Below are 11,413 nucleotides of genomic sequence, written 5' to 3'. Positions count from 1 at the left end.
CAAGACAATGATAGTGACGATACAGTTAGAAGGAGACTACCAAAGACCCGTCCACAACCGAATGACAAACTATGTATAACTCTCGTCTAGAATTTTATAAGCGAATCAAGCCTATGAAAATATCTTTTATGAGTATATATGATTAGTTGTTGTTTATTTTTATCTCGGATTTTTGTTACGTAATATTTAAAATTAAAAAAATAATAAAGATTTGTTTGAATTTTATTTTTCTTATAATAATATTTATAACATCAATGATATTAAGTTGATGAAAATTTATTTGAATTTTTTTTTATAACATTAATTATGTTTTTATATTATAAAAACTATATTATTTTTGTTTTTTTATCTTAATAAAAAATAAATATAAAATTATTAATAATAATAAAGTTAGTAATAAAAATATAATTATTAAATAATAATAATCTATTGATTAGGTAATAATGAACTAATAATAAAAGTTGTTTAAATAATAATTATATTGTAGTTATGATTTTAAAAGTAAGGTCAATTATATGATAATAATTACCATCATTCATCTAAAAAATAAAAAGTAAACCTAGTGATGTAGGTTTGTGTTGTAGATTGGTGTGTACAAAATAGGACCCTTTCTAAAAACCGGAAGCATAGTTAGTAAAAAAAACTGTTCATCCTCTTAGACTAAATGGAGTGGTAGCACCCTTAGCACCATTCAACATCATTTTTTTGTTGTTATGTCATTTTTTTTGCCTTCCACCTAACTAACATTTTTTCCTTAGCATTTCATAGAGTTCCCTACAATTTCTTAAAAAAAACATTTTTTTAAATAAAAAAATAGGGTCAAAAGGTAATTAATTGACAGTCAAAGTCCAGCAACCAATCACAAACCTTTACACTTTTTCTCTCTTCACGCTGCCTCCTTGAGCTAATCTTGACAACTTGCTTGGCGACTGTTAAGGGATGGTGTACCATGTCTTAGCAAAAGTTTTGGCGAGAGGGGTGGCGAGGCCACTCCTTCAAGCCTTATAGCACTGGCATGTCAAATTGGTCGACAATGATGGCAACATCAAGTAAGAAGGCAATGCTAGATTTATATGGTCAAATAGAAGCACTTTCTTCAAGATGTATGATCAAATGCACCTAACCCAACCGAAGCTTCATTAACATTTTTGGGGTTTCTTGATGAAAATAAACAGCCTCCACACGTAATGTATGTTTGGCATACAGAAAAACATAAACACCACACATCATGACAACTGTCAGTCAACATTCTTTTTGATTTGTAAAGCTTATAGTAGGGAAGGGATCAAACATATTTATTTTATTCATTATTAATTCATACGGATTAAGTAAAAAAAGAAAAAAAACAGTTGTTCCAACAACATCAGTAGTTCCAAGACTACACCCTACATGCTGCGGCTTATTTAACTCTCAACATACAAAATCCCAAAAAGAATTATAGCTAAGCACCACAAATGGACAAACCAGTAACCAGCTTTTTGAAGTTTGAATAATAAATAAATCAAACAACTAACAACAATCACATTTCATTCCTTTCTTTCTTTCTTCATGCAGCAGCAGCACTAAGAAACAAACAACCTCTTTGATCTTGAGAGATGAAAATTGGCACTTGCTCGGTTTCATCTTCAAAATAATCAAATCACATCTTCTTTCTTTGTTTGTTTACCGGGTTTCATCCTCAAGGTTGCGGAAACCAGCAGTAAGATCTTCATTTAGTTTCTTAAATTTCCCAATAAGAACATCCTCCCCTTCAGCCGGATCCTCAAACTTCTGAGACCTGTTTTGTTAATTATACATTATAAACACATTATTTTTTAGACCAATTCAATTTTAATTTTTACTGGAGGAGAGAAGCGTAATTTCACTTACACTAAGCGGTAAAATAGATCACCCAACCGATGCTTGATCAGCGTGTAAGTGATCTTCTGCCCATCCATACCAGCTCCTCGCTCCACTGACTGTTTAATAAAAACATATATCATTATTCAATTTTTTTTTCTTTAAAATGAACTAAAATCAAAATAAGAGAAGAGATGAGCAAACCTGATTGGCTAAATTGTAGAAATGGATAATGTTGCGCATCATCCATACAGACTTGTAGAAGGGGCAGAACTTATCATATCTGTCACATCACATCACCACAATATAAACTTTCAAAACCATATATATATATATATATATATATATATATATATATATATATATATATATATATATATATATATATATATATATAATATGTGTGTTTGGTTAGTATGATGGAATCATGGACCTAAAGGTTCATTCCATTACCTTGCTTATTCCATTCCATCCAACCAAACAGACACTCGGTGCAAAAAAAAAAAAGCTAGTACTTACGGTGTGAATGCATTTTGAGCAAGATAGTCTTCCCTCAAAAGTTTTGCAGTCTCTAAAGTAATCTTATCAGTTTCAGCCAAGGCATCTTTCCCCACCAACTGAAACAACAACCACCACCATGTTATCCCTCCCCCTTACCAATATATATATACAGATAATCCCTCCACATAAATTCTCATTTAATATTTATGATTCCAGATACAAAAGGCAACAAACCTGGACAATTTCATTCAGATCATCTTCTCTCTGAAGCACCTCACGGGCCTTTGTCCTAATGTTAATGAAATCCGAATCGAACTTCTCATAGTATGATTCTAGAGCCTGAACACCCAATCATTTTTCAGTAATCAGTACATTAAAAAAGTGACAGCTTAATTCATTTAATTTCAACAACTTACAGTTGAGTACTTGGAGTAGGAGATAAGCCAGTTGACAGAAGGAAAATGTTTCCTCTGGGCAAGCTTCTTATCTAGACCCCAGAAAACCTGACAAGAAAAAAAAAACAAGCAAAAACTTATGACCATGAATTCAATGAGCAAAACTAAAAAATAAAAAATAAAAATAAAGAAATACCTGAACAATACTGAGGGTGGCGGATGTAACAGGGTCGGAGAAATCTCCTCCAGGAGGTGATACAGCACCAACAATTGTAACACTACCATCACGTTCTGGTCCACCTAGACATTTTACTTTACCAGCACGTTCATAAAAGGATGCCAACCGTGCAGCCAGGTAAGCAGGGTAACCACTATCAGCAGGCATTTCAGCCTGAATAAAACAATAATTAATTCCATCATTTTTTTAATCAAAATTATTACAAATGTAGATGAGTAGTTTAAAAGCAAGCATACCAGTCGACCAGAAATTTCACGCAATGCTTCTGCCCAACGTGAGGTAGAGTCTGCCATCATACTTACATTGTATCCCATGTCTCTGAAGTATTCAGCTATGGTAATTCCTGAAAATAATATTAAACAACAAATTAAATTACGATTTACTACATCCTGAAAGACTAGGAAAAAATATACACTGGAGCTGAAGTTACCTGTATAGATTGAAGCTTCACGAGCAGCCACAGGCATGTTAGAAGTGTTGGCAACAAGTGTAGTACGTTTCATCACAGATTCTTCACGCCCATCAGGTAGTGTCATAGTCAATTGAGGGAAATCCATCAGGACCTGACCAGTTATTTACAACATCAACAACAGAAACAAAATTTAAAAAAATAAAAAATAAAGAATTAATTATATTCAGTGGGAGTGGAATGTGTACTTCTGCCATTTCATTTCCTCTTTCACCGCAACCAACATAAACAACAGTATCTGAATTTGAGTACTGCAAGATGAGGGGTAAACAGTTAATATAATAAAAAAATATTGGAGTTTAACTATTTAAATTTAATGTTGAAAATACCTTGGAGAGAGCTTGACTAATAACTGTTTTCCCACAGCCGAATGCACCAGGAATGGCACATGTCCCACCAAGAACCGAGGGGAAAAGAGCATCAAGAACACGCTAATACATACAATCCATGATTAGATACGGATCAAGGGGCATAATGGTCAATGATGAAAAGAGAAAATAAACATAATTTATTGAAGTGTACCTGCCCAGTAAGAAGTGGAGTATCAGCAGCAAGCTTTGATGCAACAGGACGAGGTGTACGTACAGGCCAAGTCTGCAAATAAGAATTTGATAAAAATAAGAAATCCATTGTGAAATTATGTTAATCAATCATTGTTTTGGGAAAAGAGATGTAAAAACCTGAAGCATGGTGAATTTCTTTTTGACACCTTGAAATTCAAGTTCCAAGACAGTGTCCTGAATAAAAAGGAAATAATTAATACTAGTAATATAATAAGACATATCATCTTCATTAAGATGGCAAAAGGGGTTTAGAGAAAAACCTTCAATGAGTATTGACCAGGTGGTGCAATATATGTCACTTTTCCCATGGCATCAGGAGGTAGACCAATGCGATGTTCCACTAAACTGTTCTCAAACACAGTCTGCATAAAGACAAGAAGATAAGTTAACACCTTATGACAATTAATCTTATTCTTGATAACAAGAAAAAACTTTTTAATTTTAGAAATAATGGGGATGTTAAGACTTACAGCATACAGATCTCCACCAGTTACAGAATCTCCCTCGCCTGACATCAAAACACATATCGAAATTAATAAATATCTATCACACGAAAAAGCTTAACTGCTGAAACAGGGATAATGCAAAATCACCTATTTTTTTAGGCTGGAATTCCCAAAGTATATCCTTGTCAAGAGCTGGAACAGACACACCACGAGGAATGTAGACATCACCTGATATTCTAGCAATAGTCTTCAGAGGCCTCTGAATCATGGGTTTACAGATACATAAAATTGCAGTTTGCAGTTAGTAACTCTCAAAAAATAACAATAAAGTTGAAACAAAATCAAAAGGAAAGAGAAAAAAAAGCTTGCCAACCTGGATACCATCAAATATATTCCCTAAGATTCCAGGGCCCAACTCCACGGATAGAGGCTGAAAGTTGAAGTTGAAGTTGAAGTTGAAGTTACTGTATATATGGTTCAAATTATAACTATCTTAAAGGGAGTGGTGATCTAAAATGTGTACCTTGTGTGTCCGAAGAACAGGATCATTCACTGTAAGTCCGGCTGTTTCTTCGTACACTGAAATACAAGGAATAATTTTTCTCAATATTGTGAAACAAAAGATACAGGTAGTATCATTAAAGGATATAAGAAACTTAAATAAATACCTTGAATTGTAGCAGAATCGCCTTCCAAACGGATAATCTCACCAATAAGGTTGTCATGTCCAACACGGACAAGTTCATACATAGCAGCCCCTGCCATTCCATCTGCAATGACCACTGGCCCTGAAACCTGCCACAAACAATCAAGCATAACTGAGTTTAATACTTTAATAACTCTTGTAGATGACTAAAGCCCTAACTAATTTGTCAAATCTTGAATTCTTGATCTATACCCAAAAAAGAAAATTGTGTGTTCTCTCCAATGAATAATATATTGATACAAAAACACATATCATATGATTAAAGGATTAGACAGCTTTGATGACTCAAGCACTTAACATCTTAATCATTGAGCACCATGGATAGCATTCAGCTAAAGATCTTAATACTTTACAAAAACATGTCGTGAATGCCAATCAATACATACACCAATGTTGAAAATCTAAATCAAACAAAACTGCATTTTCTAATTTAAAATTTGTGTTAAGAAATTAAAAAAATAAAATAAAATCTTGAGTGAGCATCTGAGTGATGCATGACTTTTCAGAAGAAATATAGTTTAATCATAAATCATCAATATGATGTGAAAGAGAGACAATAAGAAGCTAAAAGAAATTGACTGTTTAGAAAGTTTTGGAGTGCAGGGGATGTCCGTGATCCCAAACAGGTAAATTGGACAACTTGGAACAGGATTGATTTTGAGGCATATGTACCCGAAGTTGATTCTATTATCATTTATAAACTCATTTGCATAGAGGTTTGTAAAATTTGACTGTATGATAACTGTACATAGAGTCAGTAGTACTCATTTCATAATTATTGTCATTTTGGGTAAGCCTCTAGAGCAATTTATCGTTGGGCTACTCAAATTGATTGAAAAAGGAAATACTTTTATAGATCGAAAATTTAAACATAAATCACAATACATAAAAGACCAGGGTTCCAAATTGACATGCTAAGTGGATTAACAAAGAATTTCAAAGCATTGGTCCTTCGCAAAGCGTGAACCACTGGATCGTTAAATCATGTTAGACCTGTAGATACAATATCAAAATCTAGATGGCATCTGATTGTAATACTTTGAAGTTTGGAACAAATTAATAAGGGGAAAAAATCCAATCAGAATTCAAAATCAATGAAGCGCAGTGAGTGATTGTTGATGGTAGTATCAAGATGGATCCGAGGCGATCAAGATAAAAAACCGAAGAAAGTCAATCCGATCGAACGGAATGTTAATGAACCATGGAGTTGTATAGCAGGAGAAGAGTGAAAGATGTAGATCGGAAGGCTCACCTTGCGCACGTAACCACACTCGCTTTCCTTCTCGGAATCCTCAAAGGTGGTCAATCGAGCACCATAAGCAGACGGCATATTGAGATCGGGAGCTAGGGTTCGAATACGATTAGCGCTTCACAGATGCTACCAAGGGGAAGACGTGTAGGCAATACTATGGACAAGAAGGTGAATAATGGCGATGTGGTGGGGATCATATCAATATGTCTTCATCCTTATGCTGTAAATCGGCCTTTGGAGTTTGGGGAGGTACTAATCGTATGCTACGCATTCAGATATGTACCAGATCTTTGCCCAGTAATACATCGCCACGTAGGCCACATCTCACGAGCTAACCGCTGGATCATTTGACTCTTCTTTTGGAATAAGATGGTTACCTTTTCCGTTCCTTTTAGATCAAACATATGAACTTTCAAACATATGAAACTATGGTCTTTTTTTTGTTATTTGACATTTTTATTTGAAATAACCAATGCGGTAATGGTCCAAAAAACGGATTTGATTTCACTTTGAAGATTTTGTTGCAAATGGCTTCGGAACTAAATTTTGCATAATGATAATGAATTTTGGTCTATGTAAACATTTTGCTTTTATTTTTTTATATCTTGTCATTGAACTTGTTTGTGATGCTCCTTAAAAAATATCATTATGATCTGCTATTGTAGGTTTAGCCTGTTAAATATTTATTTTTCGACGATATTTGTTAGGTTTATTATAGGATTTTATCCCATGAGTGAAAGACATTTTCAGATGTCACATTTACTTAATGTCAACTCTATTTTAATTTTCAACTATCACATACAAACAAAGAATGAAAACAAGGGTTAGCTCCATTTTCGGTTTTGAAGAGGCTTCAATGTTTGATCACTTTTCAAAGATTCATGGGTTCCGTTTGACTTGATTTTTGGACAACTTCACAACATCTAGGAGAATGTTTCCACCGGTTGGTTTGCATTTATTTGTCCCAAAGCCTTGGGAATCGCAACTTCTGTTTGTTGTTGCACCGGTCGTTGTTTTTGATGATCCTTTCATTTTCCTTTGTCATTTGAAAGATCTAATATGTTCAAGACTTATATTAGAATGATATTGCTAAGTAACATATGATCCTAGGGGTCAAACTAACAACTTGATATAATCGATTATTTATTAGAAATTGATTTTAATAAATATTAATAAACTCTTATAATAAATTGAAAAAATATTTATTTCATGGAAATAATTATTTTACCATACAAGTAACACATTATTTCATAAGGTATAAATTAATAAGTCATGCATAACCTTTTGGATTGGTTGGATCTTTTTGTGTTTTACCTAGAACAAAGTTTATATTGTATAAACTTTAAGTTTATAAAATTTAAACAATTTGTCTTCTTTTTGGCTCCATGGTCGTAAGTTCTAAGAGAACGAAAGGCATGGCTCGTGTATTTGTTTAATGTGAAGAATTCAACCTAAGAAGCATGGTAAAACACATTCATGACCTAGAGACATGGTTACTTAAAGTGTTAAGATCTAATGGGTATTAGCTTAACTTTATGCATATAGATTTGGTGCTTGCATTTTGGTATTGCACTCTTGTATGTAATTGCCAAAACTACTCACTCTCTCACCCTCTCTTATTCTTTCAAGCAAAGGGCTTAAGAGTTAGTTACTTGTTTTTGACTTTCTTAAATCAAATACTTTAGTATTTGTTTCCAAGCTTAAGAGCTTACAAAGAACTGACATTCTTGTCAAGTTGGTGTATTGTTGGTGTCTCATTAGTTCCACATTCTTCATGTAACATTCAAGTTTTGGTAAGTTCTCTTTTAGCCCTTAATGTTTTTTTTAAACCTTTTGGTCCCATGTGTAGTACGCTTAGCGTGCTAGCCCATCTGATTGATCGCGGGTTTCACCCGCGTACGTGGAGTACACATGGTGTAACGTCCGAGATTTATCAGGTATTGTGTTGTTTCATTCAAGTTATAATATTAAAATATTGGGATTTTTGGGCGGAGCGTACGTTGGGTGTACAGGGTGTACGCACGACATACACATATGAGGCGTGGAACGGGGAGCCCTATGCGTACGTTGGGCATACCCATCCGTACGTTGGGCGTAGGGTGACCAGATGCATACCCTAAATTTTTCGGTTTGCCCACCATTTAAAAATTTATAACCCTCCAAACCCTTACCCTATCAGCCTCCATTGTCCTCTCAGTGCCCAACTCGAACCCTAACCCCACTACATGTATCTTGAGCTCACTTTGAACATTTTGGTGTTATTTTGGTGGGTTTGAAAAAGAATGAGCAAGAGCTTGGAGAAGGGTTGTAGATCCAGAATTTTGGCATCATTTCTGACCTATTAGAGGTATAAAGCTCTAAACTTGATCATTGCATGCTTAGATCTAGTTTTAGGGTGTTTTATGTCATATTTTGGTCCCATACTTGAGGTCCTTTGAGTTTCAGAAGATTCTGTTCAAATGAGCTATCCTTTTTGGTTCTTGAAGGTATTTAGAACCATAAAAATCAGATCTTTATAGTTAAGCCACAACCATGCAAGTGTTAGATGGTCACAAAGTATGTTTAAGGACTTAAATCATGTCTTAACCCCTATCCATGCATGCAAAGACATAAAGTTTATAACTTTATAATTTAGGACGTCTTAAAAGACCTAGATCTATTTTTGGACATTAAGACTTAATGAATTAAGTCACAAAGGAAGCTCTAAGGAAACTGACCAATACGTTGGGCGTACCCCTGGGTAAGTTGCACGGACTGGGTCAACCTTCCCAAAGCGGTCAAAACCAGTGTATGTTGGGCGTACGTGCCAGGTACGCCGCACGTACGCATACAAAATGGTTAAATGAGTTTTTGGGCCTTGGGTGATTGGGCATGGATTGGTGGGCCTCATGGCCCACTGTGGAGTAAGGCCTCTAGGCCTAGGACTAGGTCAACCATTGTAACTTGTTTTAAAGTAATAAAGATGAATTACTTGAATATTATGTGAATTATGTGCTTTTGTGAGCTTATTACCTGTTTATAATAATATAATAAATAAAGGATAAAAATAAGGGTCAAAAATAAAATGTTAGATAAACTCGATATCTATGAAGAAATTTCTAGTGGTCGTGACAAGGATTTCAGAGATATAAAGAATGTCGAAGTCCGAGTTATAACGAAGAAGTTATGGCCTGTCGAAGTTTCGCGACAGAACCGACACGCCACTGCGTGGCGTAAATAGTGAAGTCACGATAAAGGACTTTTTAGTCCCAGCGATCTAAATGAAAGTTGTAGAGTACGGTCTCACCTACGCGTAAATATAAAGAACATCGAAAACGGAGCTCGTATGCGAACGTTATGAATTTTAGAAATCGAGACGAGAAATTGCGAGCTAATGCGAGGGGTACGCCCAGCGTACCGAAGTATGCCCCGCATACATGGAGGAGTATGCTGCGTGGTTTGACTTCTCCTGCGGTCCTAAATAATCCACGATGCTCCACCGAAGATCTGACGCGTGTTACTAGGCCCCGCGTAGATCCGAGTACGCCCTGCGTAGTTCCGAGGTACGCCCCGCGTACTGCGAGGCCTCGACCCTATAAAAGGGGGTGTGAGGCAGCCACATTTCTCACACTTTTAAGCTATCTCTTTCTCACTTTACTCTCTCTCTCTATAGCCATACTAATCCATCCTGAAGCCTAGGAAACCTCCTTAGCATTAGAAGAAAGCCCCAGAGCGCCCGAATGCTCCGAGAAAAAGAGTTTTTCGGTTTGAAACTCTGCCCGCGTGGAGCCCGGTTTTCAAGCAAACTTCTTGGTTTCGTCAAAGAAGATTATTTTATGAAGCGAAGTGCTGTCCGAATCACTACTTATCAGGTGAGTGTATAGTCACTTTCATCTTATACATAGACATGAAGTATTTAATATAAATTATGTGGTATGTGTATATAAAAATGTTGTCAGTTTACCTGAGATGTTTACTGGATGAGAGATCTATACCTTTTTTTTTCCAGATCTGAACTTCTTCCTTCAGATCTAAACATTTTCTTCCAGATCTGAACTTTCTCCATCATATATAGATTTTTCCTTCAGATCTAAACTTTTTCTCTGTAGATCTAAGACTTTCTCCTCAAATCTGTATGGTATATGTATTTTTGACAGATCTAAACCTTTTCTTTCATATCTGAACTTTTTCCTTCCGATCTAGACTTTCTCGCTTCAGATCTGAATTTTTTCAGATCTAAACCTGATATACGGATGATTTATACTTGAGATCTGTGTTGTATGAAAGATAAAAACTTCGTTTTCATATCTGAGTTGTATATGTGTTTTCAAGGTTCTAAAAGGCGTAAGACGTGGCGTGGCGGCAAGGCCAAGCCTCAAACTTAACGAGTTATGGCGAGCCATGGCGTTTTTCAAGGCGTAATGTAAGGCGGCGATTTTGTATTAATTTATAATTATATTACCGCATAAATATAAATTTATATCAAATATACATAGTTTTTAAAAGTGTTATATCAACAACTAATAACAGAAAGTTAATAAAAAACATAATACTTGTATGTCCGATTAGAAAAGGTATAAAAAAGAGCAAAAAAAAGTGTCTCAAACGAAAAAACACGCGCCATAACACGCCATAACGTGTCATGGCACGCCATATCACGCCTTGCCACGCGTCACGCCTAACAACAACGTTATGAAGCTTTTCGTAACGGCGACGCCGCGCCTCACGCCATGGCGCGCCTTTTAGAACACTGTGTGTTTTACATGTTGGGTAAAACATGGGTAGATGAAATAGTTGGTGTGTGATGAAATAAAATGATGAGAGGCCTCGATGTTGACGTTGATCCAGTTATCTAACAGAGTATGGATGACGACCACAGACTTTTCTAAGAAGTCCAGTGGAACGCTACCAGGCTCGCAACCTGTAGGTGTTTGTGAACGATGTGTTCACCAATGTACTCACACCCCCCATGGTTGCCTTACGGACACTTATGGCTAAGGAATCCCCTCGGCAATAGTGTCTATC

At 35.7% G+C, this 11,413-nt stretch overlaps 1 protein-coding gene across 1 annotated transcript; it reads right to left on the bottom strand.

Moving 5' to 3' along the window:
• Positions 1–1,282: 1,282 nt before the first annotated feature.
• Positions 1,283–6,655, bottom strand: VHA-A (vacuolar ATP synthase subunit A). The gene is made up of 20 exons (XM_079002788.1): positions 6,410–6,655; positions 5,120–5,246; positions 4,975–5,030; positions 4,825–4,881; positions 4,599–4,710; positions 4,476–4,513; positions 4,266–4,367; positions 4,123–4,179; positions 3,965–4,036; positions 3,772–3,873; positions 3,631–3,693; positions 3,404–3,536; positions 3,210–3,316; positions 2,932–3,126; positions 2,757–2,843; positions 2,575–2,679; positions 2,359–2,456; positions 2,044–2,122; positions 1,870–1,958; positions 1,283–1,777 (listed from the first exon to the last, which is right to left on the bottom strand). Exons 1-20 carry the CDS (start codon positions 6,485–6,487, stop codon positions 1,663–1,665), a joined length of 1,872 nt encoding a protein of 623 aa, XP_078858914.1. The 5' UTR covers positions 6,488–6,655; the 3' UTR covers positions 1,283–1,662.
• Positions 6,656–11,413: the final 4,758 nt, after the last annotated feature.

Source organism: Lactuca serriola, chromosome 5 (assembly GCF_051521515.1).
Source record: "Lactuca serriola cultivar US96UC23 chromosome 5, Lser_US96UC23_V15, whole genome shotgun sequence".
Classification (NCBI taxonomy): domain Eukaryota; kingdom Viridiplantae; phylum Streptophyta; class Magnoliopsida; order Asterales; family Asteraceae; genus Lactuca; species Lactuca serriola.
The sequence above is the reverse complement of the archived record's forward strand: the minus strand, read 5'-3'. Positions and strand labels throughout refer to the sequence as shown.

What these genes read in the sequence shown, in the direction of transcription:
- VHA-A (XM_079002788.1), bottom strand. Translation starts at nt 6,487, where the DNA reads ATGCCGTCTGCTTATGGTGCTCGATTGACCACCTTTGAGGATTCCGAG. An exon ending in AGAAATTCACCATGCTTCAG is followed by an intron (nt 4,037 to 4,122) that starts GTTTTTACATCT and finishes TCTTATTTGCAG; the next exon opens with ACTTGGCCTGTACGTACACC. An exon ending in CCTACTCCAAGTACTCAACT is followed by an intron (nt 2,680 to 2,756) that starts GTAAGTTGTTGA and finishes TTGGGTGTTCAG; the next exon opens with GCTCTAGAATCATACTATGA.